The 26,048-nt window shown below is 37.6% G+C and overlaps 1 protein-coding gene across 1 annotated transcript in view; it reads right to left on the bottom strand.

Moving 5' to 3' along the window:
* ARSK (arylsulfatase family, member K) overlaps nt 1–24,322 on the bottom strand; it is a 44,670-nt gene extending 20,348 nt beyond the window's left edge. Inside the window, exons 1-5 of the mRNA XM_006867881.1 lie at nt 24,185–24,322; nt 21,581–21,710; nt 18,518–18,677; nt 8,437–8,719; nt 2,217–2,388 (exon numbers count right to left, since the gene is read on the bottom strand). Of these exons, the coding sequence (XP_006867943.1) occupies nt 2,217–2,388; nt 8,437–8,719; nt 18,518–18,677; nt 21,581–21,710; nt 24,185–24,322 (883 nt within the window). The remainder of the gene's footprint in view (nt 1–2,216; nt 2,389–8,436; nt 8,720–18,517; nt 18,678–21,580; nt 21,711–24,184) is intronic.
* Between the last annotated feature and the right edge of the window lie 1,726 nt (nt 24,323–26,048).

Here is a 26,048-nt window from a genome sequence, read left to right as displayed (position 1 = left end):
AAAACACAAAGTCAGAAACTATAACACCAGAAATAGTATTGGAACTACCTAATAAGGAATTCAAAAGGAAGATATTGAAGTACCTTCAATGGATTGAGAGACTGCTTGAGAAAACTGCAGATGGAATTAAGGAACACACAGACAAGACTTTACAAGAACTCTGTAAGAACAAACAGACGAACCGTAGAAACCATTAGAAAAACAGCTAAGTCCAGAAGATAATGGTAAAATTTTATAAATTTTATAAATGTATAAATACATTGAAAGGGCAAAAAGTAAAATTGGGTCAATGGAAGGTCAAATTAGTGATCTTGAATACCAATCTCTCAATATTCACCTGCAAGAGGAACAATCAGACAACAGAAACAAAAAAATCTGAAGAAAGCCTAAAAATGATGTGGGAAATCATCAAGAATAATAATTTATGTGTAACTAGTAACCAGAACAAGAAGAAACCAAAAAAAAAAAAAAAAAAGCTACAGAGAAAACTGTCCAACAGTTGTTGGAGGAAAATCTCCCTAACATCAATGAAAGATGAGAAGATACATATTCAAGAAGCTGAATGAACTCCTAACAAGACAGACTCCAAGAGAAAATCACCAACACATATTATAATCAAACTTTCCAAAATCAGAGACAAGGAAAGAATTCTGAGAGCAGCTTGGGAAAAATGAAAATACCTACAAAGGAGAACTAATAAAGAAATAAGCTCTGATCTCTCATTAGCAATCACGCAGCTAAGGTAGCAATGGGATGACCTATATAAAACTGTGAAAGAAAAAAACCTGCCAACCAAGCATCAGATACCCAGCGAAACTGTCCTTCACACTAGTATGGTGAAATTAGAACATTTTCAAATAAACAGAAATGAAACGAATTTATAAAAACCCAACCTTACAAAAAAATAAAAACACTGAAGGGAATCCCTTGGACAGAGAACCCACAACATTCAACAACTTGAGATAAACATATATGACAATACCACAGGAACTCAACTCAAATAGAAAAACAAACTTATAAGACTGAACATAAGGCACCAGAGATACCAGTTTGCAAAACAAAAACACACTCTACAAAGTAAAAATAGGGAATAGTATGGTTACAGAACTTCCAAATGAAGAAGAAATCAAGTAGATTTCAAGAAAAAAGACTAACTGTAACCCTAAAACCAGACCAAGCGCTATGCCTAGCTCTGGTCCAACCCCCTAACATAACTTTAAAAAAAAATGCATGTCGAAAATTGAATTAAAAGAGACTGGATTTCTTCCATGAAATTTGAAGCACCCCCAAGATGGGAGAAGCACTTAAAATGGTTTCAATTAATGTGTGTTTTAAAAATATTATTCAATATAGTATCACTTGTGTCCTACCCTGCATGATAATTGTTGTTGTTAGTGCCGAACTATGGCGATCCTGTATAGGGTTTCCAAGGAGCAACTGGTAAGCTTGAACTGCTGACCTTGTAGTTCAAATGGCTTTGCAGTCTGGTGCATTAACCCATAGTGCCAATTGTTGCTGTTGTGAAGTACCCTTGAGTCAATTCCAACCCATAGTGACCCTGTATAGGGTTTCCGAGGAGCCAATGGTAAATTTGAACCGCTGACCTTGCAATTCATATGGCTTTGCAGTCTAGTGCATTAACCCACAGCACCACACCAGGACTCCACAGTGCCAATTAGCAGGCACTAAATAAAAGTTTGTTGAACAAAGTGAATAGCAATAAATGTCATTTAACGGCCAACTCGGGTGTCCTGGTGTGGCGCTGTGGGCTAATGCACCAGACTGTCCTGCACATACTGTTTGAAGGAATCTATTCAGTGTTAGGCTAAACAGATTCCGATTAAAGGCAGGAAAAAGTTCTGCTTCAAGCAAATGTAGTCTTCTAATACCCTTTCTTTTGTTGTTGTTGTTAAGTGCCTTTGAGTTTTTCTGACTCATAGCAACCCTGTATAGGGTTTCCAAGGAGCAGCTGGTGGGTCTAAACTGCTGTCCTGTGGTTCGCAGTCCAGTGCTGCAGTCCACCCTTTCTTTACAACTCAATAGCAGTGGCTGTATGTACCAAGATGTTTATAATTCTAAGCCTGAAGTATCTAAGCAACTGTTTTAAGGAATTATTCGAGGATATTCATACAAGTCACCAACTATCATGATCACAGCTTATTGAAAAATATTAACACTTTTTCTTCATGTAATTGCTTATTAATTATACCACCTACCAAGCATGGCATCTGTTTCAGCACACATAGCATAATAAAATGCTCTAATACTCTTAATTTCTTTTTTGGTAAACTTCCCAGTGCAGTTTTTTGTATAAGAAGAGTAGTAATCTATAGGGTGCATTTCTGATACAGTAGACCACTTTGGGATTTTGATGGCATTATCAGATACCTAAAAAAAAAAAAAGTGAAAGAGAACTCTAGTTAAATGTGAGAAAAAAATCTAGTCATGCCATTGTTGGGTGCTGTGGAGTTGATTCTGACTTAGAGACCTCATGTGACAGAATAGAACTGCCCCTTAGAGTTTTCTTGGCTGTAACCTCTACAGCAGCAGAACACTGGATCTTCTTCCTGAGGAACGGCTTGTTGTTGGTGTTGTGAAGTGCTGTCGAGTCAGTTCTAACCCACAGTCACATTGTATAAGGTTTCTGAGGAATGGCTGGTGATCTTGTACTGCCTACCTTGTGTTTGGTTCAAAGAGACTTTGCATTAACCCACAGCGCCACACCAGGACTCCTAGGTTGGTTCAAACTGCTGACTTTTTGGTTATTAGCCAAGGGTTTAACTGTTGTGTCTAGCAGGTAGTAATAATTCTTCCCCCCTCCCCAACAAATATGTTGACAACATTTAATTCCTTAGAATAGAAGAGAATGGTTATGAATTATATAAAGAAAATAGTAAATCAAATCCATAAGTTAGTAACAAATTGTATTTCCAGTAATAGCAAAAGTTATATATCAGCTGCGAGCTAAGCCCTACAACGTTCAATAGACTCCTGTGAACCCGGGTGAAGACCTAGTCGGTCAGCAGTGTGGCAAGACCTGGGGACTCTTGGGCCTAGAGTCAGTGACATAGCTACAGAGGACTAGAGCGGAGAGTGAAGCATCCAGCTGATAAGAAGAGAGGACACATGTGTAAGAACACCCACACTTGCAGATAATACCCACTTGACCTGGCTTCAATGACTGGATGATCAGAGCTCAACTAGTAAAAGAAAAGAAAAGAAAAAAAAAAAAAAAGAGTGATACAATTTGATGAACTTGACCTACACCTATGGATGCAGTAGCTCAAAGAGGGAACAAATCTTTACAGCGAGGATCATTCCCACCCCCTCTACACACAGAGTAGACAGGGATGGGCAACTTGGACATTGGCTACCCAAAATGGGGGAGGGAGGGAGCTACAAAAGCAAGAAGTGACTGGCTTACAGGCTTTCAAGAGGGAACCTGGATCCAGAGGGCATGGAGGAAGGTAGAATCTCCACTGAGTAATATCCAATCTGTCTGGGCAGGGCTAATGAAAGGAGATGGGGAGAGGTCTCTTGTGATACAACAGTGAATAATTGTTATCAGGATTGACTGTGAGGGTTGGAAATGTAAAGGTGGACATTTTGTAGCAAAAGGAGGGGAGTGATAGACTATGCAGTCCAGGAGCAGAGGTCCCTGGAACCATCAAGGGAGAAGAGCGGAGTGAGAGGCACTGCCCAGAGAAACAGTGATGCCAGAGATGGAAGCAGAAATGACGTGGAGAGATGGAGCAGCTGGGGACTCTAGACCCAGAGAAGGAGAGGGACTGTGTGCTGATAACTGGGGGTGAGGGGGTGGGGGGGTAGCTTGCAGGGTATACCCTTTAGTTGGTTGATGATGCATGGAGGGGATTGTAACCATGGCAATGAAACAATATATGATAGGATGAATGTAAAGCTAACGTTCTTCCAAGTAAACTATCACATAATTCACAAAACATTAAAAAAAGTTATATATCAGTATCTGTCTATATAGTAAAATAGTTGTCAAAATTATTTTTTAAATTATATATATACATCAGTGACAAAGCATAAGCTATATTGAACAGTATTCTAGTCCAGAAAAGTGTCCTAATTGTATGATCAATTCAAAACTGCAGAATAAACATGGACTTCTTTTTGTCATTACTTTACTAGTAATAATGCTAATATATAGTGAGATAGCCAGATGTGGATAAAAATTTTAATACTAATGCCTGACAAATATTTGATGGATCTACCCAGAACTTTAATTTTGCAACTACAAATAACCCCCCAAAACCCAAAACTTCAACCACAGCACTCTCTACTCAGCCAGTTTAGACACTTTGTTGCAATGGTGACACAGGACTCAGTTTTGGGGTTTACTAGGGGTGTTAACAGGTTACCTTTCAGGGTCAGATATGTTCAGGGCTCAGTTCTTCCAGTCAGGACAGGCTTCTCTCTGCCCACTTACAAAGCTCTTTTAGGGCTGCTGATAAATGCCCACAGGGCACACTACTTCACCATAAGCCTCAGCCTGAAGGTACTTGGTTCTAATCCACGAATCAGCAAACTTAGCTCCCCCAATTAAATGCCTGAAGGCACCCCACTCTGCAAGCAGCCTCATGCCCAGTCACTCATCTTTGCTTGCTCTGTGGGCTGGGAAGTCTGGCACTCTGCCTCTTAGTTCTGCTGCTTCTGCTCCTCTGCCACTCCTCCAGCGCCATAGCTTTCTGTCCCTGGGTCAACAAGGTTCCATGCACAGGGATCTCTGAGTTCAAAGGATGTGCTGCACTCCTGGCAGCTCGTTGATGGTAGTGAGATCCTCCCTCCTACTTCTGAGATGGCTCTAAACCCTAGTTAGAGTTCCAACTTTCTACAATCACAATTAGCACTGTTAACAATCACAATAGAATCATATTATCCTATCAGCATCTTCTCCCACCTTTTCTTACCCAGACCCACTAGGAAAAAAGTTGTTTGATGGAAGTTACAAGGACTCTGGGTAGGAGGGCCATATGAAGTAATCAACTGCATTGCAGTAACCATCCAAAGTTTTTATTCCCCAAATGTTTCCATCACCCTAAACAGCCTTGGTAATCACTAATCTATTTTGTATCTCAATGCCTTTGTCCATTGTAGAGATTTCATATAGAGGCATACGTTTTATTGTTCTTTGCCTTACTGTGCTCCATAGAGACTGCATTTTTTACAAATGGAAAGTTTGTGGCAACGCTGCATGGAGCAAGTCTATCAACACCATCTTTTCCAACATGCTCTCTTCATGTCTCTGCGTCACATTTTGGTTATTCTCACAAAATTTCAAAGTTTTTCAGAATTCTATTGCACACTTAATAGACTACCGAACAGTGTAGTCTATTTTTTATATGAACTGGGCAACCAAAAAATTCCTATGACTTGCTTTACTGTAGTTGTCCAAAATTAAACCCACAATTTTTCCATGGTATGCCTGTAAATGAGATGATACAATATTTCTCTTTTTTTATCTGGCTTATTTCACTTAGAAAAATATTTTTATGATTCATCCATGCTATATAGCATGTATCAGAACTTCATTTAACCACAACTTTTAAAGCCAACATTAATTATTTAAAATTCTTATATTATTTCCTTTCAAATAGGATGCCTTATTTGTAGGATATGTAGGATCAGCACCGGACTTCAAACCACAAGTTTGACGATTCAAACCTTCCAGCTGCTCCTCAGAAACCCTATGCGGGTTTCTATGAGTCAGAACCTACTCGATGGCACTAGACAACAACAAAGATGTTTTTGAAGAGACTTTGAAAGAAACTTAACTTTAAGATGAGAATTTCAGACACAGGCTCTTCACATGGTTTAGATAAGCATAGATTTCAGTACTATGACTTAAATTACAGTCTTCCAATCAACATGGTTAAAATTCAGTTATCAGACTATATGAGAGTAACCAAAAAGTATTGCTACTAGGGTTCCAGTGAACTCATGCATGGGTTTATTCAAAACGAATATTTAAACGTATATCTGTGATCAGTGGATCACTGTAGACAAGTGCTCTCAGTAATACAATCTTCTTACTCTCACTAAAGTATAAAAAAAGGGAAACATTTTTTAATGGAAAAAAAAAAACCAATTTTGAGCTCAGGGCTAATATGAAATTTTTAACAAAACACAATTGGACATCTTCCCAAATAAAGCTTTGCAACAAGTTTATGAGAATGTGACTCCACATATAACAAGTTTTTCGATGGATCAAGCATTTTCAGGAAGGTTAGAAAGACCTCAAAGATGAGCCAAGAAGGGAAGACCATAAACCTTGATGAATGAATAAACTGTGGCTCAATTTTAGAAATTGGTGGAAGAAAACCACGGAACTACCATTGATTTGATAGCTACTAAAGTTGGGATCTCACAAGTTGCAGCATTTTTAGTTTTAAGCATACATCTTGGTCTCGGAAAGCTTTTGGTTCTAAAGATGCCAAAAGTGTTACGAGAAGATCAGAGCTAGCTCAAAGAGTTGATCATTCTATCAGTCTTTTAAGCAAGAATTGAAGCTAATGGACCAAACAGTAAACAGAGACAAGTCTTGGATTTACCAATGCGATCAAAGAGTAAGCTTATGTCAGTTCTTAGTAGATTTTCTTAAAGTACATAGACTGATCAGAGTGGCTTATTAGGAAGTTTTAAGAAAACTGAAAATTGCATTAGTGAGAAGGGAAGTTGTGCCAAGGAACTTTTCCCCTCATCATTAAAATGCACCTGCTCATTCTTCTAGGGTAGCAAGGGCTGTCCACTGATAATCTCAAGGGGAAAACTTACCCCATCTACCCCACAGCTCTGATCTTGTATATTTAGATTTCTTTTTATTCATAAAACTCAAAGAACGTTTCAAAGGTACATGGTTTGAGTCCCCCAGGGACTTCTGGTGTGGTACTGTGGATCAGCAGCACTGGACTGCGAACCACAAGGTGCAATTCAAACCCACTAGCTGCTCCTTGGAAACCCTATACAGGGTTGTTATGAGTTGGAACCGATTCCATGGCACTTAACAACAACAACATAGGATGCCAAAACTGCTGTTCTGATGTGGTGTAAAATGAAGAGTGTAGAACTCTTTGGAGGGAGGGTTAGAGAGATGGACAAACACTGCTTTCAAAAGTATATAGACCTAGATGGTTAGTATGTTAAGAAATAATCACTTCACATTTTAAATATTTTTGTTTAATAAAGATTTCTATGACTTTGTAGCAATACTTTTTGACATACTCTTGTATTAACTGTGAGTCATTGCATAAAGTATAAACTTTGATGCTAGCCTTTTCTGTCTGTAAATCATGATGTAAATGACAGAACTGCATCCGTCAATGACCAATCACATCATTTCTCACATCAAAGTCTGTTAGCAATTGGTCAGGGCGCATTTGTTATTCAGTTCACATGCACGAAAGCCAAGTGAGCAACTGTGTTGTCTCCTTGTCTCCTAGTGATTAAGTTTACAATTCTAAAAAGGGAATTGGCCAGCCAAGAAACAAAGCTATAATGCTGGAAATGGAATCAGAGTCAAATATAAATGGAATTGTAGAGGAATCAGCTGGTGCTAGGAATGCTGACACTGCTGCCATTTGAGAGATTCTTGCTATGTACCTAGAAGAACTCAAGGAAAGCAAACTTATCGATATAATGAGGAAAGCAGTTGTGACTCAAAGAATGAAGATATTGCAAAGGAAGTGACACCAGCAAAACAACTTCATATTAAGGGAACTCTTGAAGATATGTGGAAATCACCACATGGAAGAACATCCTCTCCCGAGGAGTGGTTGGTTGATTTAAACCACTGAACTTGCAGTTAGCAGCCCAATGCTTAATCCACACTTAGAAAGGATTATGTCAATTCACCAAAATGAGAAAAGATGCTTATTTTCAATCATGAATTACAGAGTGAGAACACAAGCCTGTTCAAGCTATTTTGTAATAGGCTGTTTTTCTTTTCTTAGAAAAAATTAATTTCTTTAATTATCAAAGTTGTCAATCATAGAATACTAAAGAAATACTAGTTTTACTATTATTTTTTCAATATTCCCATACATTTACAACATCACAAGTATTTTTAATGGTTCTAGAGTAACAGTCATATCTCCCACTGATTACTAAGATTTCTTTGTATGGTTTTGGCTTACATGTTAATTTTAACAGTCCTGTAAAGCGAGGATGTCTGTACTTCTAAATATACATGCAAATATATTCAATTACGAAGTAAGTTTCTATGTTTTAATACTTATTTGTTATTTATAAAATTGACACTTTAATGTTTATTAAGCAATTATTGGTCAAGCTTAATTTAATGAGAACATGCAATTTTCAAAAATTTTTTTAAAAAGTTGTAATAAAAGAAACAATGAATAATCTACAGATACCATGTTAGCTTCTAGATTTGAGCAAATATTGTACACTTACTTTTTCAAGCCAGTAAAGAGATGTATGAAAAGTTGAAGATCCAAAATTTTCTCCTGAAGATGGTGAAGGGTAAGGGTGTGGCAAATTTAATCCCAAGTAAAGAACAAATGGTTTAGTATAATTAATGGCTTCTGTTTTTAACCAATTTGCTGCTTTGTCCGTATTTGTCCAGTCCTCTTGCATCACTCGTACTTTCGTCTTGTTAGGGATAAGGTTAACCATAGGCCTGCCTTCTTGTCTGAGTAAGAAAGCAACATCCCTTGTCCATGCTTCTACACGATTGCTGTGGAGCAAACAGAAAAGTACTGTGTAAGATATTAAAACATTAAAAAACACCCCAAAAAACTCGCTAATTATACACATAAGAAAACAATATGGGTAACAATTTTTAGACTCAGTCATGTAAATGTTTACAATAAAATTACATTAGCTCTCAATACAAATGCTACTGGAATTGCAAATTAAAAAGCCAGAAATAACATGAATCAAACATTAACCTATGTGTTCTTTAAAACTATGATAAACTACTTAGGGAGATTACATTTTCTTATAGTAAGGTGATTAGTTAAATAAATGCTTCAGAGATTCCTAGTATTTCTCAGTATTCACTGAATTTTCCAGTATTTTATCCCTTTTCTGTCAGAAGTAGATAATATTTTTAACCAGAGCTACTATAATTTCCTCTCATAACACAGTCTTTATATTGTTAAAATCTTACCTCATATATACACTTCAAATATTTCTGAATCCTCAATTTTAAATTGTTTCTAGCTCTATCTTTTCATTATAAGAACAGTTTTAACTATGGTCAAGACCATCTAAACTAACAGTGACACAAATTTCTTATCCATTAACTCGAGATATTTTCATTACTGTTGTAATGCTGTTAAGTGCTATTGAGTTGGTTCTGACTCATAATGATCCTGTGTAGATTTTCAGAGGAATGGCTGGGGGGTTTGAACTGCTGACCGTTTGGTTAGTAGTCCAGTGCTTATTCTACAGTCTCACACTAGGGCTTTAAAGTAATTCAGTCAACTCAGTTCCTCTAAATCTTTAGCCTATTTTATCTTACTAGTTGAGTTTTTCAAGCAATATCTAAATATATGATTGTTTTTGTCAAGTGCTGGCAAGTTGGTTCTGACTCATAGAGATCCTGTAAAGGGTTTCCGGAGCAGCTGGTGGGTTGGAACCACCGACTTTGCAGTTAGCAGTTCAGTTTAGGAAGCAGCCTCGAGCATTTCTAAGACTCTTTTTATAAATTTTACTTGAGGCAAGTACCTCGGAAGTGCCCAATCACTTAAAATTATTTTTTAAAATTCTGGTACCAATCTAAAAATATAGACTATTTTATATTACAAATTATGTTCCACTTAAGAAAAATTTAACCCACACAAAATAACTAAGATGAGGTGAAAAATAATTTTTTACATGCAAATAAAATAATTTTAAGAAGCCAAAATAAAAGTGTTATTTTTTCATAGTAGATATTCAATATGTTTTGATAAAATTTTGAAAATACAATTTTGGCATAATTACATACTATACATATGGAAACCTTAAAATAGCAAGTGTGATTAAAAAGTATCACATTATCCAAACAACATACCACTAGTTTCTCAGTGTTTTGCTTAGATAATTGCTGAAATCTCACTATGCAATCGTTAAGAGTTTTTACAGAGGATTAGAATTTTACGAATTTATAACCGTATAGCTCAAGGTTTTGAGATGAGAAAGAATAGGACATAAGATCCATATTGCCTGTTTAGGAACAAAAGAGTTTTCTTTTTAATCAAGGAATATTACATTAGAAAATATGGCTGTGAAATTGATAACATGAATGTACTATAAACTAGTGGCCATTTTTGGATTACCTTGGAAGTTGACTGTAAGATGCAGACTATTTAATACTCTTTGCTAACACCATAATTCAACTGAATCAATTCTTTTGTGGCCTAACTAATTCATTGCTCTTTTGCATGCATATGAGGCAAATGAAAATACCATGGTTTGGGTCAGGTGCACATAATTTTCAAAGTGACATCTTTGCTCTTTGACATTTTAAAAAGGTCTTCTGCAGCAGATTTGACCAATGCAAAATGTGTGATTTCTTAACTATTGACTGTGGGGTGCTGATGGTTACTCCACATAAGATGAAATCCTTGGTAACTTCAATCGTTTATCTGTCAAGATGTTTACTGGTAAGTGGTGAAGATTTCTGTTTTCACTATGCTGAGATGTGTGAGAAAGCTGAGGCTTTCTGCTCCAGCAAAGATTTTAATAAGCCTCAGAAACCCTACAAAGGGTCGCTATGCATTGGAACAGAGTTGATGGCATTTAACAAAAACAACATATTGAGTTGTAATCCATGGCAGTAGTCTTTGATGTTCATCTAGAGTGAGTCTAAACATTTCAAGGAAATATGTAGTCTTGAAGAATGGCAGCATTGAAGCCAACTTTCTGTGTCTTTTGCCATAGTAGTGGAAAGGTGTGATTTCTTTGAGCTTTTTGGTTAATGCATCTATGCCATATCTATTCTTAAGGATTCCTGGTGGCACAGTAGTTAAGCACTTGGATGCTAACCAAAAGGTCAGCAGTGTGAACCCATCGGCTGCTCCATGGGTAAAAGGTGTGGCAGTCTGCTCTTGTATAGATTTACAGCCTTGGAAACGCTGGGGTGGGGGGGGGCAGTTCTACTCTGTCATGTAGCAATGTTGGTAGTCAGAATTGACTTGAAGGCAATGGTTTGGGTGGTAGTGGTATTTCCTATTACTATTTCACCACTCATCCATCAGTTTGTCATAGTGTGGTAGCTTGCATGTTGCTGTGATGCTGGAAGGAAGCTATGCCACTGATATTTTACATTCCAGCAAGGTCACCCATGGTGGACAGATGTCAGCAGAGCTTCCATACTAATGAAGACTAGGAAGAAGGAGAGGCAGACTACTTCTGAATGTTTAGCCACTGAAAACCTTATGAATAGCAGTGGAACATTGTCAGATACAGAGCTGGAAGATAAAACATGATGAAGAGCAGCAGAACATTGTCAGATATAATACCAGATGATGAGCCCCTCAGATTGGAAGGCACTCAAAATATGACTTGGGAACAGCTGCCTATTCAAAGTAGAGTTGATCATAATGACATGAATGGAGCATTTGCTGATCAGACACAACTCAAAATTAGGGCAAACTGCTGCACATATCTATTAATAATTGGAATATGGAATGTACAAACTATGAATCTAGGAATAGCAGAAGCTGGCAAAGACTGGTACTGACCATTCTGGATCTGACAATCATATGGTTTACTATGCTGTAAATGTCAAATTAAAAAGGCATGGTATCACATTCACTGTCAAAAGAGTATTTCAAGATCTATCTTGAAGTACAATGCTGTCTGTGATAGGATAATATCCATAAGCCTAAAAAGAAGAGCAGTTAATATCAATATTATTCAAATTTACTCATCAACTACTAAAGCCAGTAATGACTAAATTGAAGAATTCTATCACCTTCTTCAGTCTGAAATTGACCAAACATGCAATTAAGATGCACTGATAATTACTGGTGATTAGGATTTGAAAGTTGGAAACAAAGAAGGCGGATCTATAATTAGAACATATGACCTTGGAGACTGCATGATAGAATTTGATAATTGATTATAACATTTTTTTATTATAAAGCACTGCAATTTCAGAGATGTTAAAATGTGAAAATACTGTGCACCCTAGAGTAAATGAAATATAACACTTTACAATCTTTTCTCCGGCACCTTGAGTAAAGAATCTAAATGTGATGGCATCGTCCAATAAACAGAACTGGCCATATTTTGCCTGCACTTTTTAAACTCAGTTGTATACTCTCAATTTTTGTTTCCAAATATTCCTTTTCTTTTAAAAATATTAATGTAAAATTAAATTGAAAAGTTAAATATCTGTATACTATGCAGTTCCAGACTTCTCTTGAGATAAACTTCAGCAGTCTTTCAAATGGCTAAGATTGGCAAAAATAGGAAATATACTTCATTATAAGCAGCTACATTTAATACATGAAACTTTAATAATGAGATGGAAAAAATTCCAAGAATTGTATTGAGGTTTCAGGCTCAGAACTATCACTTTTGCTTAAGAAACTGAAGAGGCAGTTTTGGTGGATAGCTCTTTGAAGATATTCCCCATGGACTGCTTCAGCAAAGAATTTGCTTGTTACCACAAGTAAGAGTTCTGGAATGGCAAAACAAAACATGAAATATGACAAGCACTTCCATGGTTATGAAAAAAATATGCTGAATAATGCAAGCTGTTCAAGCTGCTCAATTTCAATAAAGAAAATGAGGTGGAGAGTTCTAAAAAAATGACAACTAGATTTCTTTCTTCATTTATGGAAAAGAATGAAAAGAAAACAGTTCAGTATAGAAAAAAAGGAACCTAAATGTATCTGATCTAAGATCATAAAGTAAAAGCAAATATGGATGAGATGAGCGAAGAGCTGAGACAGGCTGGTTCTGAGTTCTGACTCTCCCCTCTTCATCCTAGGGTTCTATTTAGAAAGCCTTTACTGTTGGCCTAAAGGTCTAATGGGGATAGGAAGAGTGGTGTTAGCACCCTGTGATTTGCTTCCATTTGTTGTTCTACCAAGGACTCAAGTTTAGGAGTTTTGCCTAATTCTCTCATTTTGGATATAGGTCTCATGGTTTTTTGTTGTTGTTGTTGTTTTCCCCCAGAGGATAAAATTTGCCTATTGTGATCTGGCTTCAGAAAAAAAACATTGCTGTTATGTGCTGTAGAGTTGGCTTCTACTTAAAGCAATTCTAACTGTAACAGAAGAAAATGAAATCTACTCTGTCATCCTCACAATAGCAGATATGTTTCAACCCATAGTTGTAGCCACTGTGTCAGAACCTCTACTTTACCAAGCATGATGTCCTTCTCTAGGGACTGATTCCTCCAGATAATGTGTCCAAAGGAGACAAGGTTTCATCATTTTAAGGAGCTTTCTGGCTGTACTTTTTCCAATACAAATTTGTTTATTTTCTGGCAGCTCATGGTATACTTAATATTCTTCATCAACACCATAATTCAAATGCATCAATTCTTCCTTGATCTCCCTTATTCATTACTCAACTTTCACATGGATACAAGGTGACTAAAATACTATTGCTTGACAGAGCACAGTGGCTCTAGAGGATAAGTACTAAACTGTGAATCACAAGGTTGGCAGTTCAAGGCCACAACTTGTTCCATGGGAGAAAGATGAGGCTTTCTGCTTCTGCAAAGATTTACAGCCTTGGGAAATCTACGTAGAGTCATTGTGAGTTGGAACAGACTTGGTGGCACCTTACAAACAACAAGTCATTACAGTGACATCTTTTGAGTTTAAAGATTTTAAGGAGGTTTTTTTTTTGTACATTTGTTGAGTGAAATACACTCTTTAATTTCTAGAATGCTGCTTGCATGGGCATTGATTGTTGATCCAAGCAAAATGAAAACAAAACAAAAAAACAACTCCAATTGTTTTCTTCATTTATCATAATGCAGCTAATCTATCTACTTGTCAGGATTTTTGTTTTCTTTATGTTAAAGTATAATCCATACTGTAATCTTTGATCTTCATCAGTTAAGTATTTCATGTTAGCTTCACTTTCAGCAAGCAAGGTTGTGTTATCTGCATGTTATTGGCTGATAATGAGTCTTCTTCAATCCTGATGCCACACTCTTCTTCATATATTACAACTGTTCAGATTGTTTGCTTAGTACAGATTGAATACATATGGTGAAAGAATAACCCTGTCACACATACCTTTTCTGATTTTAAAACACATTGTATCTCCCTGTTCTGTTGTAGCAAATGTTTCTTGATCTATGTACTGGTTTTTTATTAACAAAATTAAATCTCCTGGAATTCCTATTCTTTGCAATCTTCTCTATAATTTGTTACAATCTACACAGTTGGATGTCCTCTGGTAAATATCTTTCTGGTATTATCTGTCTTCAGCCAAGATCCATGTGACATCAGCAATGATATCCAGTTCCACATCCTCTTCTGGATCTGGCTTGAATTTCTGGCAGTTCCTGTCAATGTATGGATGTAGTCGTTTTGTAATTATCTTCAGAAAAGTTTTACTTGCATGTAATATTAATATTATTTGATAATTTATACTTTCTGCTGGATCAATTCTTTTTGAGATGAGCATAACTATGGATTGCTTTCAGTCAGTTAGTTGCAGGTAGATGTCTTGCAAATTCCTTGGCATAGACTAGTGAGTGTTTCCAGTGCAGCATCAGTCTTGCCACCCTCACCCATAAGGAGCATTCTGGCTGGTTGTCTTCCAAGACACATTTGTTCATTGTCTGATTTGTTCTCTGCCTAGCAAGCAGCAAAATTCCAGACTCCCAGAAGGAAAACAAGTGTTCAGTATAAACACCGAACAAACAGTCTAGGAACAGTAAGTCACTCTTACCAGTTAGGAAATGGAGGGATAATCCGAACATTCAAATTTCCAGTTACCAATAAGAACTTACCTTGAAGCCTGCTACAAAAGCACCTTTCTATATATGTTATTTCATTCAATCATCACAACAGGAAATTAAGGGTCAGTTAGTTAGTTTAGATAATGTGCCCGAGATACCACTAGACAACAATAGCAGTGATAGAACAATATGACTCTAGACCCTCTACTCTTAACCACTATGTTTGACTGCCTGATTTTTGAGGACTTAATAAAATGTAGGAGTCCTGATGTGGCACTGTGGGTTAGTGTGCTGGACTGAAAAGTTGGTTTAAACCCCAAGGTCAGCGGTTCAAGCTCAACAGTTATTCCTCAGAAATCCCATGCAGGTTTGCTATGGGTCGTAACCAACTCAAAAACATTTAACAAAAACAACAATAAAATGTAGGGGCTGGAGGAAGAAATCTTTAATAGACTATAGATCTATAAAAGACTGTCACTTACTAAAATGGGGGAATAAATCTGTAATAGATTATAGATCTATAATAGACTATAATGTTGTTGTTAAGTGCTGTTGAGTCGGTTCTGACCTCTAGTGACTCTGTATAGTGTTTTCTAGGAGCAACTGGTAAGCTTGAACCACCAAACTTGCAATTCAAAACGACTTTGTAGTGCAGCGTATTAATCCACAGCATCACACCAGGACTCCATAGACTATAACAGAAATCTATAATAGCTTTCTATCACTTGTCTGTCAGTTTGTTGTACTGTGGTAGTTTGCGTATTATTGTAATGCTGGAAGGTATACCATCAGTATTTTAAAATACCAGCAGGATCACCCATAGTGGACAGGCTTCAGTTGATCTTCAAGATGAAGACAGATTAGGAAAAAAGAAAGGCGGACTACTTTTTAATGTTTAGCCACTGAAAGCCTTATAAATAGCAGTGGAAGGAACATTGTTAGATAGCACCAGAATACTGAATATGGAAACACTATGAACAGCACCAGAATACTGTGAGATATAGTACAAGAAGATGAGCCCTTCAAGTTGGAAGGCACATAAAATATGAATAGGGGAGAGCTGCCTCCTCAAAATAGAGTTAACTGTGATGACATGAATGAAGTAAAACTTCTGGGACCTTCATTTGCTGATGGAGCACAACTCAAAATGAGGAGAAACAGTTGTAAACCCCCATTACTCATCAGAACATTTAATGTATGAAGTATGAATCTAGGAAAATTGGAAGTTGTCAAAAATGAAATGGAACGTATAAACCCTGATATCGTGGGCATTAGTGAGCTGATATGGACTGGCATTGGACATTTTGAATCTGACAATCATGGTTCACTATGCCGGGAATGACGAATTGAAGTGGAATTACATCATCAAAAAGAATAATTCTAACTGTGTTAAGATAATATCTATATGTCTATAAGACCAAGTAGTCAATACAACTATTACTCAAATTTACACATCAACCACTAAAGTCAGTGTTGATGAAATTGAAGAATTCTATCAATTTCTACAGTTTGAAACTGATGAAACATGCCATCAGGATATATTGATAATTATTGATGATTAGAATGCAAAGGCAGGAAATAAAGAGGAAGGATCAGTAGTTGGAAAATATGGCCTTGGTGACAGAAACCATGCTGGAGATCAAATGATAGCATTTTTCAAGACCAATAACTTCTTCATTGCAAACACCTTTTATAAGCAACATAAAAGATGACTATACACATGTACCTCAGGGAACTGACTACTCAGAAATCAAATTAACTGCATATGTGTGAAAAGCTATTGGAAGAGTTCCATATCTCCAGCCAAAATAAGGATAGGGGCAGACTGTGGAACAGACCATCAATTGTTGTTGTTGTTGTTAGGTGCCACTGAGTGGGTACCAACTCATAGCTACTCCGTGCAAAACAGTAAGAAACACTGCCTGGTCCTGGGCCAACCTTACAATTGTTGCCATGCTTGATGCTGCCACTTTGCCAATCCATCTTGCTGGGGGTCTTCCCTGGAGGCGCATGGATATTATCCTATCACAGACAGCGCTGTACCTCATGACTGATGCTGATATGTTCTCTTTGACGATGTATGCAACACCATTTCTCTTCAATATGTCATTTCCGGCATAGTAAACCATGTGGTTTTAAGACTCAAAATGGCCAATACCAGTCCATTTCATCTCCCTAGTACTTAAGATATTGATGTTTATGTGTTCCATTTCATTTTCAACAATTTCCAATTTTCCTAGATTCCTACTTTGTACATTTCAAGTTCCGATTATTAATGGATGTTTACAGCTGTCTCTCTTCATTTTCAGTTGTGCCCCATCAGCAAATGAATGTCTCGTGGGCTTTACTCCCATAGGCTTTACTCCATTCACGCCATCATGGTCAACTTTACTTTGAGGAGGCAGATCTTCCTCAGTTGCATTTTGAGTGCCTTCTAACCTGAGGGGCTCATTTTCCGGCACTATATCTGACAGTTTCTCTGCTATTCATAAGATTTTCAATGACTAAGTATTTGGAAGTTGTTCATCTCTCCTTCTTTCTAAACTATGGATAACATTGCAAAGATAAACTATGGATACCATTGCAAAGAATGGGTATTCCAGACACTTAATTGTGCTCATGAGAAACCTGTACATAGACCAAGAGGCAGTTGTTCTAACTGCATCAAGGGAACACTTGAATGGTTTAAAATCAGGAAAGTGTGTGCCAAGATTGTATTCTTTCACCATACTTAATCAATCTGTGTGCTGAGAAAATAACCTTAGAAGTTGGATAATATGAAGAAAAACATGGCATCAGGATTGGAGGAAGACTCATTAACAACTTGCAATATGCAGATGATACAACCTTGCTTGCTGAAAGCAAAGAGGATTAAAATACTGACTGATGAAGATCAAAGACCACAGCCTTCAGTATGAGTTGCATTTCAATGTAAAGAAAAAACACTCACTAAAGGAACAAAAATTAACATTATGATAAATGGAGAAAAGTTTGAAGTTATCAAATACTTCATTTTGATTGGATCCATCATGAACACTCATGGAAGCAACAGTCAAGAAATCAAATGACGTACTGCATTAGGCAAATCTGCCATACAAGATCTCTTTAAACTTTTCAAGAGCAAAGACGTCAGTCCGAGGACTAAAGTGTGCCTGATCTAAGCCATGGTATTTGAAAGTTGGACAATGAATAAGGAAAACTGTAGAAGGAAGACTGTAGAAGAAGTGATGTATTTAAGTTATGGTATTGGAGAAGAATATTAAAAGTACCAGAAGAACAAACAAATGTGTGTTGGAAGAAGTACAGGCCGACTGCTCATAAGAAGTCAGGATGGCAAGAGTTAGTCTCTCATATTTTGTACATATTGTAAAGACGGACCAGTTTCTAGAGAAGGACATCATGCTTGATAAAGTGAAAGATCAGCAAAAAAGAGGAAAACCCCCCAAGGAGATGCTCCCCAATGAAATAGCAATGGGCTCAAGTATAACAGTGACTGTGAGGATGGTGCAGGACTGCACAGATTTACCTCCACCCTGTAGAGCTAGGGGAAAAAGTCAAAAAGAGCCCATGTAGAGCAGAAGGCAGGCTATTAATTTTAAAAAAACGTTTTACCTAAGGGAATGGTGTCCTGAAGTATAATCCAGTTTGCCAAATTTTTGTGTTCGGTAGCCATGCTTCTCCATGACATCCATCCATGTTGTATAATTTGGATCTAGGCCCTTAAAATTATTCCAAGATTGTGTTAAGTGAATGAAGAGGCCACTCCACATTGCTGAAAAAAGATATAAAATACAGGTTAAAGGAAGGCTTAACAACTTATTTTAACTATTAAGACAATTACCAAGATGGAGTAGAGTTTACAAGTTTAGAGCCTGCATTAGGTGCTTTAAGTCATAATTGTGATTCTTTATTTCATTTTCTCAGGGGAATGAGCTCTATCAGGAGCTATTTTCAGTTTAACAGCTGGAGTGAAACACAAGCCTGTTGGACTCAGGAGTCCTGGGTGGCTCAAATGGTTAACACAATCACTGCTAACTTAAAGAATGAAAATTTCATCCACCCAAAGATGCCCCAGAAGAAAGGTGTGGCAATCTACTTCTGAAAAATCCATTACTGAAAGCTCTGTGGAACACTGTTCTACTTCAACTCACATGGGATTACCGTCAGCTGATTCTGACTAGACAGTGAATGCTTAGCCTTATTGTTTGTCTTCTGTTTGACTATAGAGTCTTTTCCCTAAATCCCTAGTTATTTGATTAATTTTCCAAATCAGTCAATTAAAAGAATACTAGTATCGATCTGATTTGACCAATATCCTCAAGGATTTTCCTTATTCATTGTCCTTTTACTAAAAATTTAAGTATATTTTATCTTCTCTCTTATTTCCTACAACTAATTGTTAATTGAATACACCCCCTTTCTTTTTCGCCATTTCTGTGTATTCCTTATACAATATTTTTATTGGAAGAAACATATTTTGAAGAGTTTGAACAAAGAAATGGCATAAAAGTAATAAAAGCTAATAATTACTCAATTTGCATTGCTCCCTCAGACAATAGTCTAAGTGCTTTGCATGTGTTGATTTATATAAACATCACAAAAATTCTACAAAGTAGATACTATTGTTATGAAAAGTAAAATACAGATAGGGCAAGTAAATTATCTAAGATCACTCAGTAACTGGCATTGTCTGGATTCAAACCCAGGTACTACACCACCAAAGCCTGAACTTTTAATGACACTGTGCTATCCCTTCTCCCAACGAGAAAGCTTTTAGTTTGATGAGAACTGAAAGCTTACTCAAACATATTATATATATATATATTGTACAAGAACTCTTTAAAGAGTTCAAAAGCAAAGATGTCAATTTGATGACTAAAGTATGCCTAACCCAATCCATGGTATTTTCAATAGCCTTATACGTATGTGAAAGTTGGACAATGATTAAGAAAGATCATAGAAGAATTGATGTATTTAGTTATGGCGTTGGAGAAGAATATTAAAAATACCATGGACTTCCAAAAGAAAAAGTAACTCTGTGTTGGACAAAGTACAATCAGAATGCTCCTGAAAAGCCAAGATGGCTAGACTTGGACTCTCACACCAGTTAGTTAACATTTTGATGTCCTTTAGTTGGTAGACAATCTTCTCATCCTTTATTTCATGTGATGCTCAGTAGAACCCTGCTTGGCATACAGTATTATGAAGATAGGAAAATGGAGTGACTTGTTTGCTTGGCATGGCTCACTGAGGATTAGATTCCTGGTCATTATATCACCTAGTGCACTGCTCATTCCAATGGTTCAATACAGAATAAAATAAAAGCTAACAAAATTGAAATGTCATTTGTAATATGGCTTTGTTGTTGTTAGGTGCCACTGAGACAACTCGAAATCAAAACAGACCTTATATATGCACAAAAGAATGAAACATTGCCCAGTTCTAGACCATCCTCACAACTGTTCTTCTGTCTGAGCCCACTGTTAACTGAGGTGTCTTTAAATCCATGGGACAGTTCTGCTCTGTCCTACAGGGTTGCTATGAGTTGGGATTGACACAATGGCAGTGGTTTTTTTTTTTCTTGTTTTTAATATCACTTATAGTTTGTTATTAAAACTTTGTTATTGTTGTTGTTACAGTGCCCTCCCGACTCACAGCTACCCTGTATAGGGTTCCCAAGGAGCAGATATTGAGTTTGAACCACCAACCTTCTGATTCAAAGCAACCTTGAGGTCGAGTGCTTATCCAGTGGTGGATTTAACACCTGGACTATTAAATTACTATTATAAAAGTGAACTGGATTTGACTTAAATCAGAATGAAACTCTATCAGTCAGGAATTATCTGTATTCTGAAATCCATATAAATTCTCCAACCTCCCTATGCCTTTACTGAAAACGTTCTTTGAAAATAGAACTCTTCTAGGAACTATGAGTATTTCCTCATTTTTGTACTGGCAAAATAGTTGGTTCTGACTCATAGTGAACCTATGAAACGCTGCTGGTTCTGCATCATCTCTCAATTGTCCTTATAGTTGAGCCTTTTGTTGTAACCACTGTATCAATACATCTCACTGAGGGTCTTCCTGTTGTTCACTGACCCTCTACTTTATCAAGTGTGATGTCCTTCTCTAAGGACTGGTCCCTCTTGATTGCATGTTCAATGTGAGATGCTTGTAAGGAACATCCTGAATGTACTTCTTCCAAGACACATTTGTTTGTTCTTCTAGAAGACCATGGTATATTTAATATTCTTCGCCAATACCACAGTTCAAAGTTATCAATTCTTCTTTGGGCTTCTTTATGCATTCACTGTCCTGCTTTCATATGCATATGATGAAACTGAGAATTTCATACCTTGGGTCAGGTTTACCTTAGTCCTCAAAATAACATCTTTGCTCTTTAACATTTTAAAGAGGTCTTTTACAGGATTTGTCCAATGCAATGCCTTTTGATTTCCTACCTTTGAAAAATAAATTAGTTATTTTTAAAATCTCAATGCTCATAACATATCTGAAAACACATCTTTTATATTAAAAACTAACAAACAAAAGAAACCATACAAATTAGGTTCAAAAATTGATTCACTATCCTACTTTGGGATAAAATCTTTTAAATTGTGAATTTAGTTTCAATGTGTTGCTGCTTATTCCCATTAATATTAAGCTTGCTCATACCTGCTCGTGAAGGACAGCAAATTGGAGAGTTTGTGTACGCATTGAGAAAGGTAGTGCCATGAGCTTTCATGAAGTTGATAAAAGGAAGTTTCACTACCTGACTTCCTGGATGAAATGTGAGTCTTCCATCCTAAAACAAAGAAATTTAAGTAAGCATTACACAACAGACGTATTTCCTTTCATTTTATAAGTAAAGCACATAAGTAGCAAATGACTTTGATATGATCATGCTGTTGTTGTTCAATCCCAGTGAGTTGGTTTTGACTCATAGTGACCCTGTGTAGGGTTTCCTAGGAGGAGCTGGTGAATTTGAACCTCCAACCTTGTAGTTCAAACAGACCATGCACACCAGTGCATTATCCCACAGTGTCACACCAGGGCTTTCATGAATATGATAAGAATCCTCAAAAGACTGGAACAAGTGTAGGGAGGCTTATGAGTTTCAAGTCCAGAAATAGCTCACATTCAATGCAGTGCTATCCTAAGATTCGTTTAAATATAATCATCAGACTACAGGACTTCCTGGAAAGCTCAGCTCTTTTAAGAGGTGAGGGATTGATTCAATGAATATTTATTGAGTACAGACCTTTGTGCAAGGTGCTGTGCAAGATCTGGAGGAACAAGGGGGGTTAAGACAGTCAGAGTCCCTTCCCCTATACAGCTTACACTTTAGTGGAAGAGTCCAAAATTAAACTGGTGATCACTATGAACTAAAAACTGGGATGTGTGCTTTGAAAAAAAAATCTGAGACACAGAAAATCTACTTTGGATAGGCTGAAGATAGATCCACTCATTCAAATAAGTGGACATTTTCAATCTGGCAGTTGGATATTTGAGTCCAAGGATAGAAGAGAAGGTTGGGTTGGAGATATACATTTGGGAATTGAAGAACTCCCCTTAGTAAAGAGCAAAGACAGAAAATAGGACACTCATCCTGAAGTTATACTTACACAATGATTTCAATAGAATTATCAATAAATGACATATAAAAAAGTAAACCAATTCAAAGCATGAGCCATTTCTCCTAGAAGCTTTTATTCATCCCCATGGTTTTTAATATCACAGATGTGCTAAAGACTCCCAAGCTTATTTCACCAGCTTGACAACTTCCCATTTAATCAGCTGAGGCCTCCATTCAGATTGCACAGAAACTCACTTCTCCCTCTATACAATCCTGCTTCCTTCCAGGTCAATAAACCGGTTTCATTGTAATAGCCAACAGCTTTCATTCCTGAATTTAGAAAATCACAAAAATTACTTAAGAAATATTCTTAACAAATTCTATGGGCATATCCAGATATTTATCATCATTGGTTAACCTCTGAGGGGGGCAATATTACAACATAGTGATTTAAAGCATACTTTTGGGTGCCAGAAATGCTTAACACCACCAACCTATGTGATTACAGTAATTTTCAGTGGTAATAAACTAATGTTATAATTAATCATTAAATACCCATCTAAGTACAAGTTTTAAAATCATGCATAATTATAAAAGCACTAGTTAAAGTAGATAGCAGTATTCTTTTAGCTGATAACTTGGGAAAGTTCCAAAAACTGTTCAAGTTTTTGATTAAACAGCAGTAATGATAAGGACAATATACACACACACAATTTTTTCTGGTATATAGGGAGTGATCAAATTATATGAGCTAAAACATTTAAATCAACACCAAAAAGATGATCAGAAACCTGGGTAATCAAAATAAAGTTAACTTTCTTCATTTTCTCACCACAAAATTAAATTCTGCACACTTGATTTAAACACGAAAACCTAACATGCTTTTATGGAGGTGGACATGCAGAATGCTATTTTTTTTTTAACCTAAAAAAGAAACAAACTGAAAGCTTACTGGTTGGTGGTGTTTGTGTGCTGTGAGTAGATTTTGACTTTTAGTAATACTCTATAGGATTTCTGAGAACTTGCTGACCTTGAGGTTACCAGCTCAACTCTTACTCAACTATGCTACCAGCATTTCTTAAAAGTTCACTGTTGATACTGCTGTTGTTAACTGCCATCGAATTGATTCAGACTCTTAGCGAACTCGTAAAGGATTTCCAAAGAGCAGCTGGTGAGTTGGAACCGTCGATAGGGTGGTTCACAGTCCAGTGCTGATCCTACATCGCCACTGTTGTTGCTAAGTGCCATAGAGTTGGTTCCGACTCGGAGCGACCCTGTGTAGGATTTCCAAGGAGCTGCTGGTGAGTTTGAACCACCAACCTTGTGATTCGAACCGACTTTGCGGTCCAGTCGCTTCTCCTACAGCGTCACACCAGGACTCCGCAGCGACACACTAGTAGTGGTAAACTAATTTAGTGGGTCGATGACAGCATTAGGAGAGAAAAAAAGGCTTGCAAAGATGTTATCAGAGTTCATTTCATTTTCTAAAGTATTGCTTTTCGGAACTTTTGCTTAAGCATTTATATGCGGTGGGCGTGTGTGTGCCTATGAAGCCTCGAAGTAAAATGTATTACTTACAAGGTATCTTACAAGGCACTTAAAAGTGTCTCAGACTCTGCTCCCCAAAGTTTGTGCACGGGAGAAGTTGTGAGCCGGTCGCCAGTCCCGAGCGGGGCGCCCCTCCCTTGCCTCAAGGTACTTACGAAGGAATCGCTGACGACCAGCACCACGTTAGGCGCCCGCCAAGATGCTGGACCTACTAGTTCTCTCTGCCCTTGGGTTCCGGGGACCGGCCAAGCTAGCCCCGAAGATGCTACCACTGACAACCACAGCAACAGCATCGTAGGTAGCTGTACTGAAGGGCGGGTCCCCGGCCCCTGGCTCTACCTCCTCCCTTTGGGAAATCGCTCTAGGAGAGGGAAGGGCGGGGATCAGCTTATTTTCCTGCTAACGCAACCCTACTTCCGTAGAACTACAATTCCCATCAGGTTCAGCAAACGCACAGCCTTTAACTCATGTTAAGACCTTTTAATCAAATACCGAGCTGACTAAAGCCCAGTCATCTCCAGTCACGTGAGCGACACCTTGACAGTGCGCATGCGCCCTGGTTCCAGGCTTGGCGTTTGAAGGAGAGAAGCATATGTACCAGGTGAGTTTGGGTCTCAGTTACTCTTGCAGAAGTAGGATCCAGTGGGCGATTGAAATGGTACCTAAAGAGAGAAAGGATCCCTGGGTTAGATGTGCTCATTTTGCGCCAGGCAAGCATGGCAAAGTGTTAGACAAGAGCTTGGACTCAAACGATGATGAGGTGGCGGCACGTCTGTCACTCAGTTGGATGGGGCGTTTCTTTGTGGGACCTATGGGTGAAACGCCTTAGGTGTGCTATGGATACTTTGGGTCCTCTCAAATATCTTCCCTTAAGGGAATTTCTGAAGCCCTAGTGTGGCGCTGCGGGTTAATGCGCTGGACTGCAAGGTTGCTTTGAACTTCAAGGTCGGTGGTTCAAGCGCTCCAGCCGCTCCTCGGAAATCCTATACAGGGTGGCTCTGAGTCGGAACCGACTCTACAGCACTTAACAACAAGGGAATTTCTAGTCTACCTCATTTTGATGCGTCTCTGACTGTGCAGTACCTTAACAACACTTAACAACAAGGGAATTTCTAGTCTACCTCATTTTGATGCGTCTCTGCCTGTGCAGATCCGTGGGGTGCGGATGGCAGCTGCAGATCCTAGGTGAAAGGAAACCAAACGCTTACGTGCATTTCGCTTTCAAATGCAAAGCAGGGAAACAGGAAGAAAATGTTGGGCGGTTTGACGGATTTGATTAACTTACATAGGTTCAGAATACCATTGATTTCCTCTTGGAAAATCCTTAGTCTCTTTACTGTTGAACTTTTTAAAGAAGCCTGGAAGAAACAGATTTCTGTCCCAGATCATTAAAAAAAGTCATTTTCATAGTTTCAGGTATATAATTCCAGTACCACACTAGTCATTTTGACAGGGTAAAGAGGAGTTGCACTACTTATTAAATATACAGTAAGCACTTGATATTAACATTATGTGACCTTCGCTGTCATCATTTTTCTGTTAGGAAAACTGAAACTTGGAGAGTTTCAATGACTTCAAAGTTACACAAGGGTACAATCTAAGCAGGACTTGCCCTAACTCCCTACAAAAACGTTCATTACAAAAGTTCATGTCAAATCAATGAGTTTAGTTACTATTAGCTGAAACAGAATTGTTAATCAAGCAGCGTGCTAAATGATAGTGAACGTATTCAGAAATATAAACAATACTACTCCCTGTCTACAAGGAATTTCCTGGTGTGGCGCTGTGGGTTAATGCGCCAGACTGCAAAGCCATTTGAACTGCAAGGTCGGCGGTTCAAGCTCACCAGCTGTTTCTCGGAAACCCTATACAGGGTCGCTTTGGGTCGGAACCAACTCAAAGGCACTTAACAACAACAAGGAATTTACACTAGAGATGCAAAAAACGTATATGAAATGATAATACAGTATGAAAATAATACAAGTGAGTTCTCTAGAGCTCTGGTAGCGGAGTGGTTAC

The sequence above is a fragment of the Chrysochloris asiatica genome, unplaced genomic scaffold, assembly GCF_000296735.1.
Source record: "Chrysochloris asiatica unplaced genomic scaffold, ChrAsi1.0 scaffold00111, whole genome shotgun sequence".
Taxonomy (NCBI): Eukaryota; Metazoa; Chordata; class Mammalia; order Afrosoricida; family Chrysochloridae; genus Chrysochloris; species Chrysochloris asiatica.
This window is presented reverse-complemented; position numbering and strand designations above follow the sequence as displayed.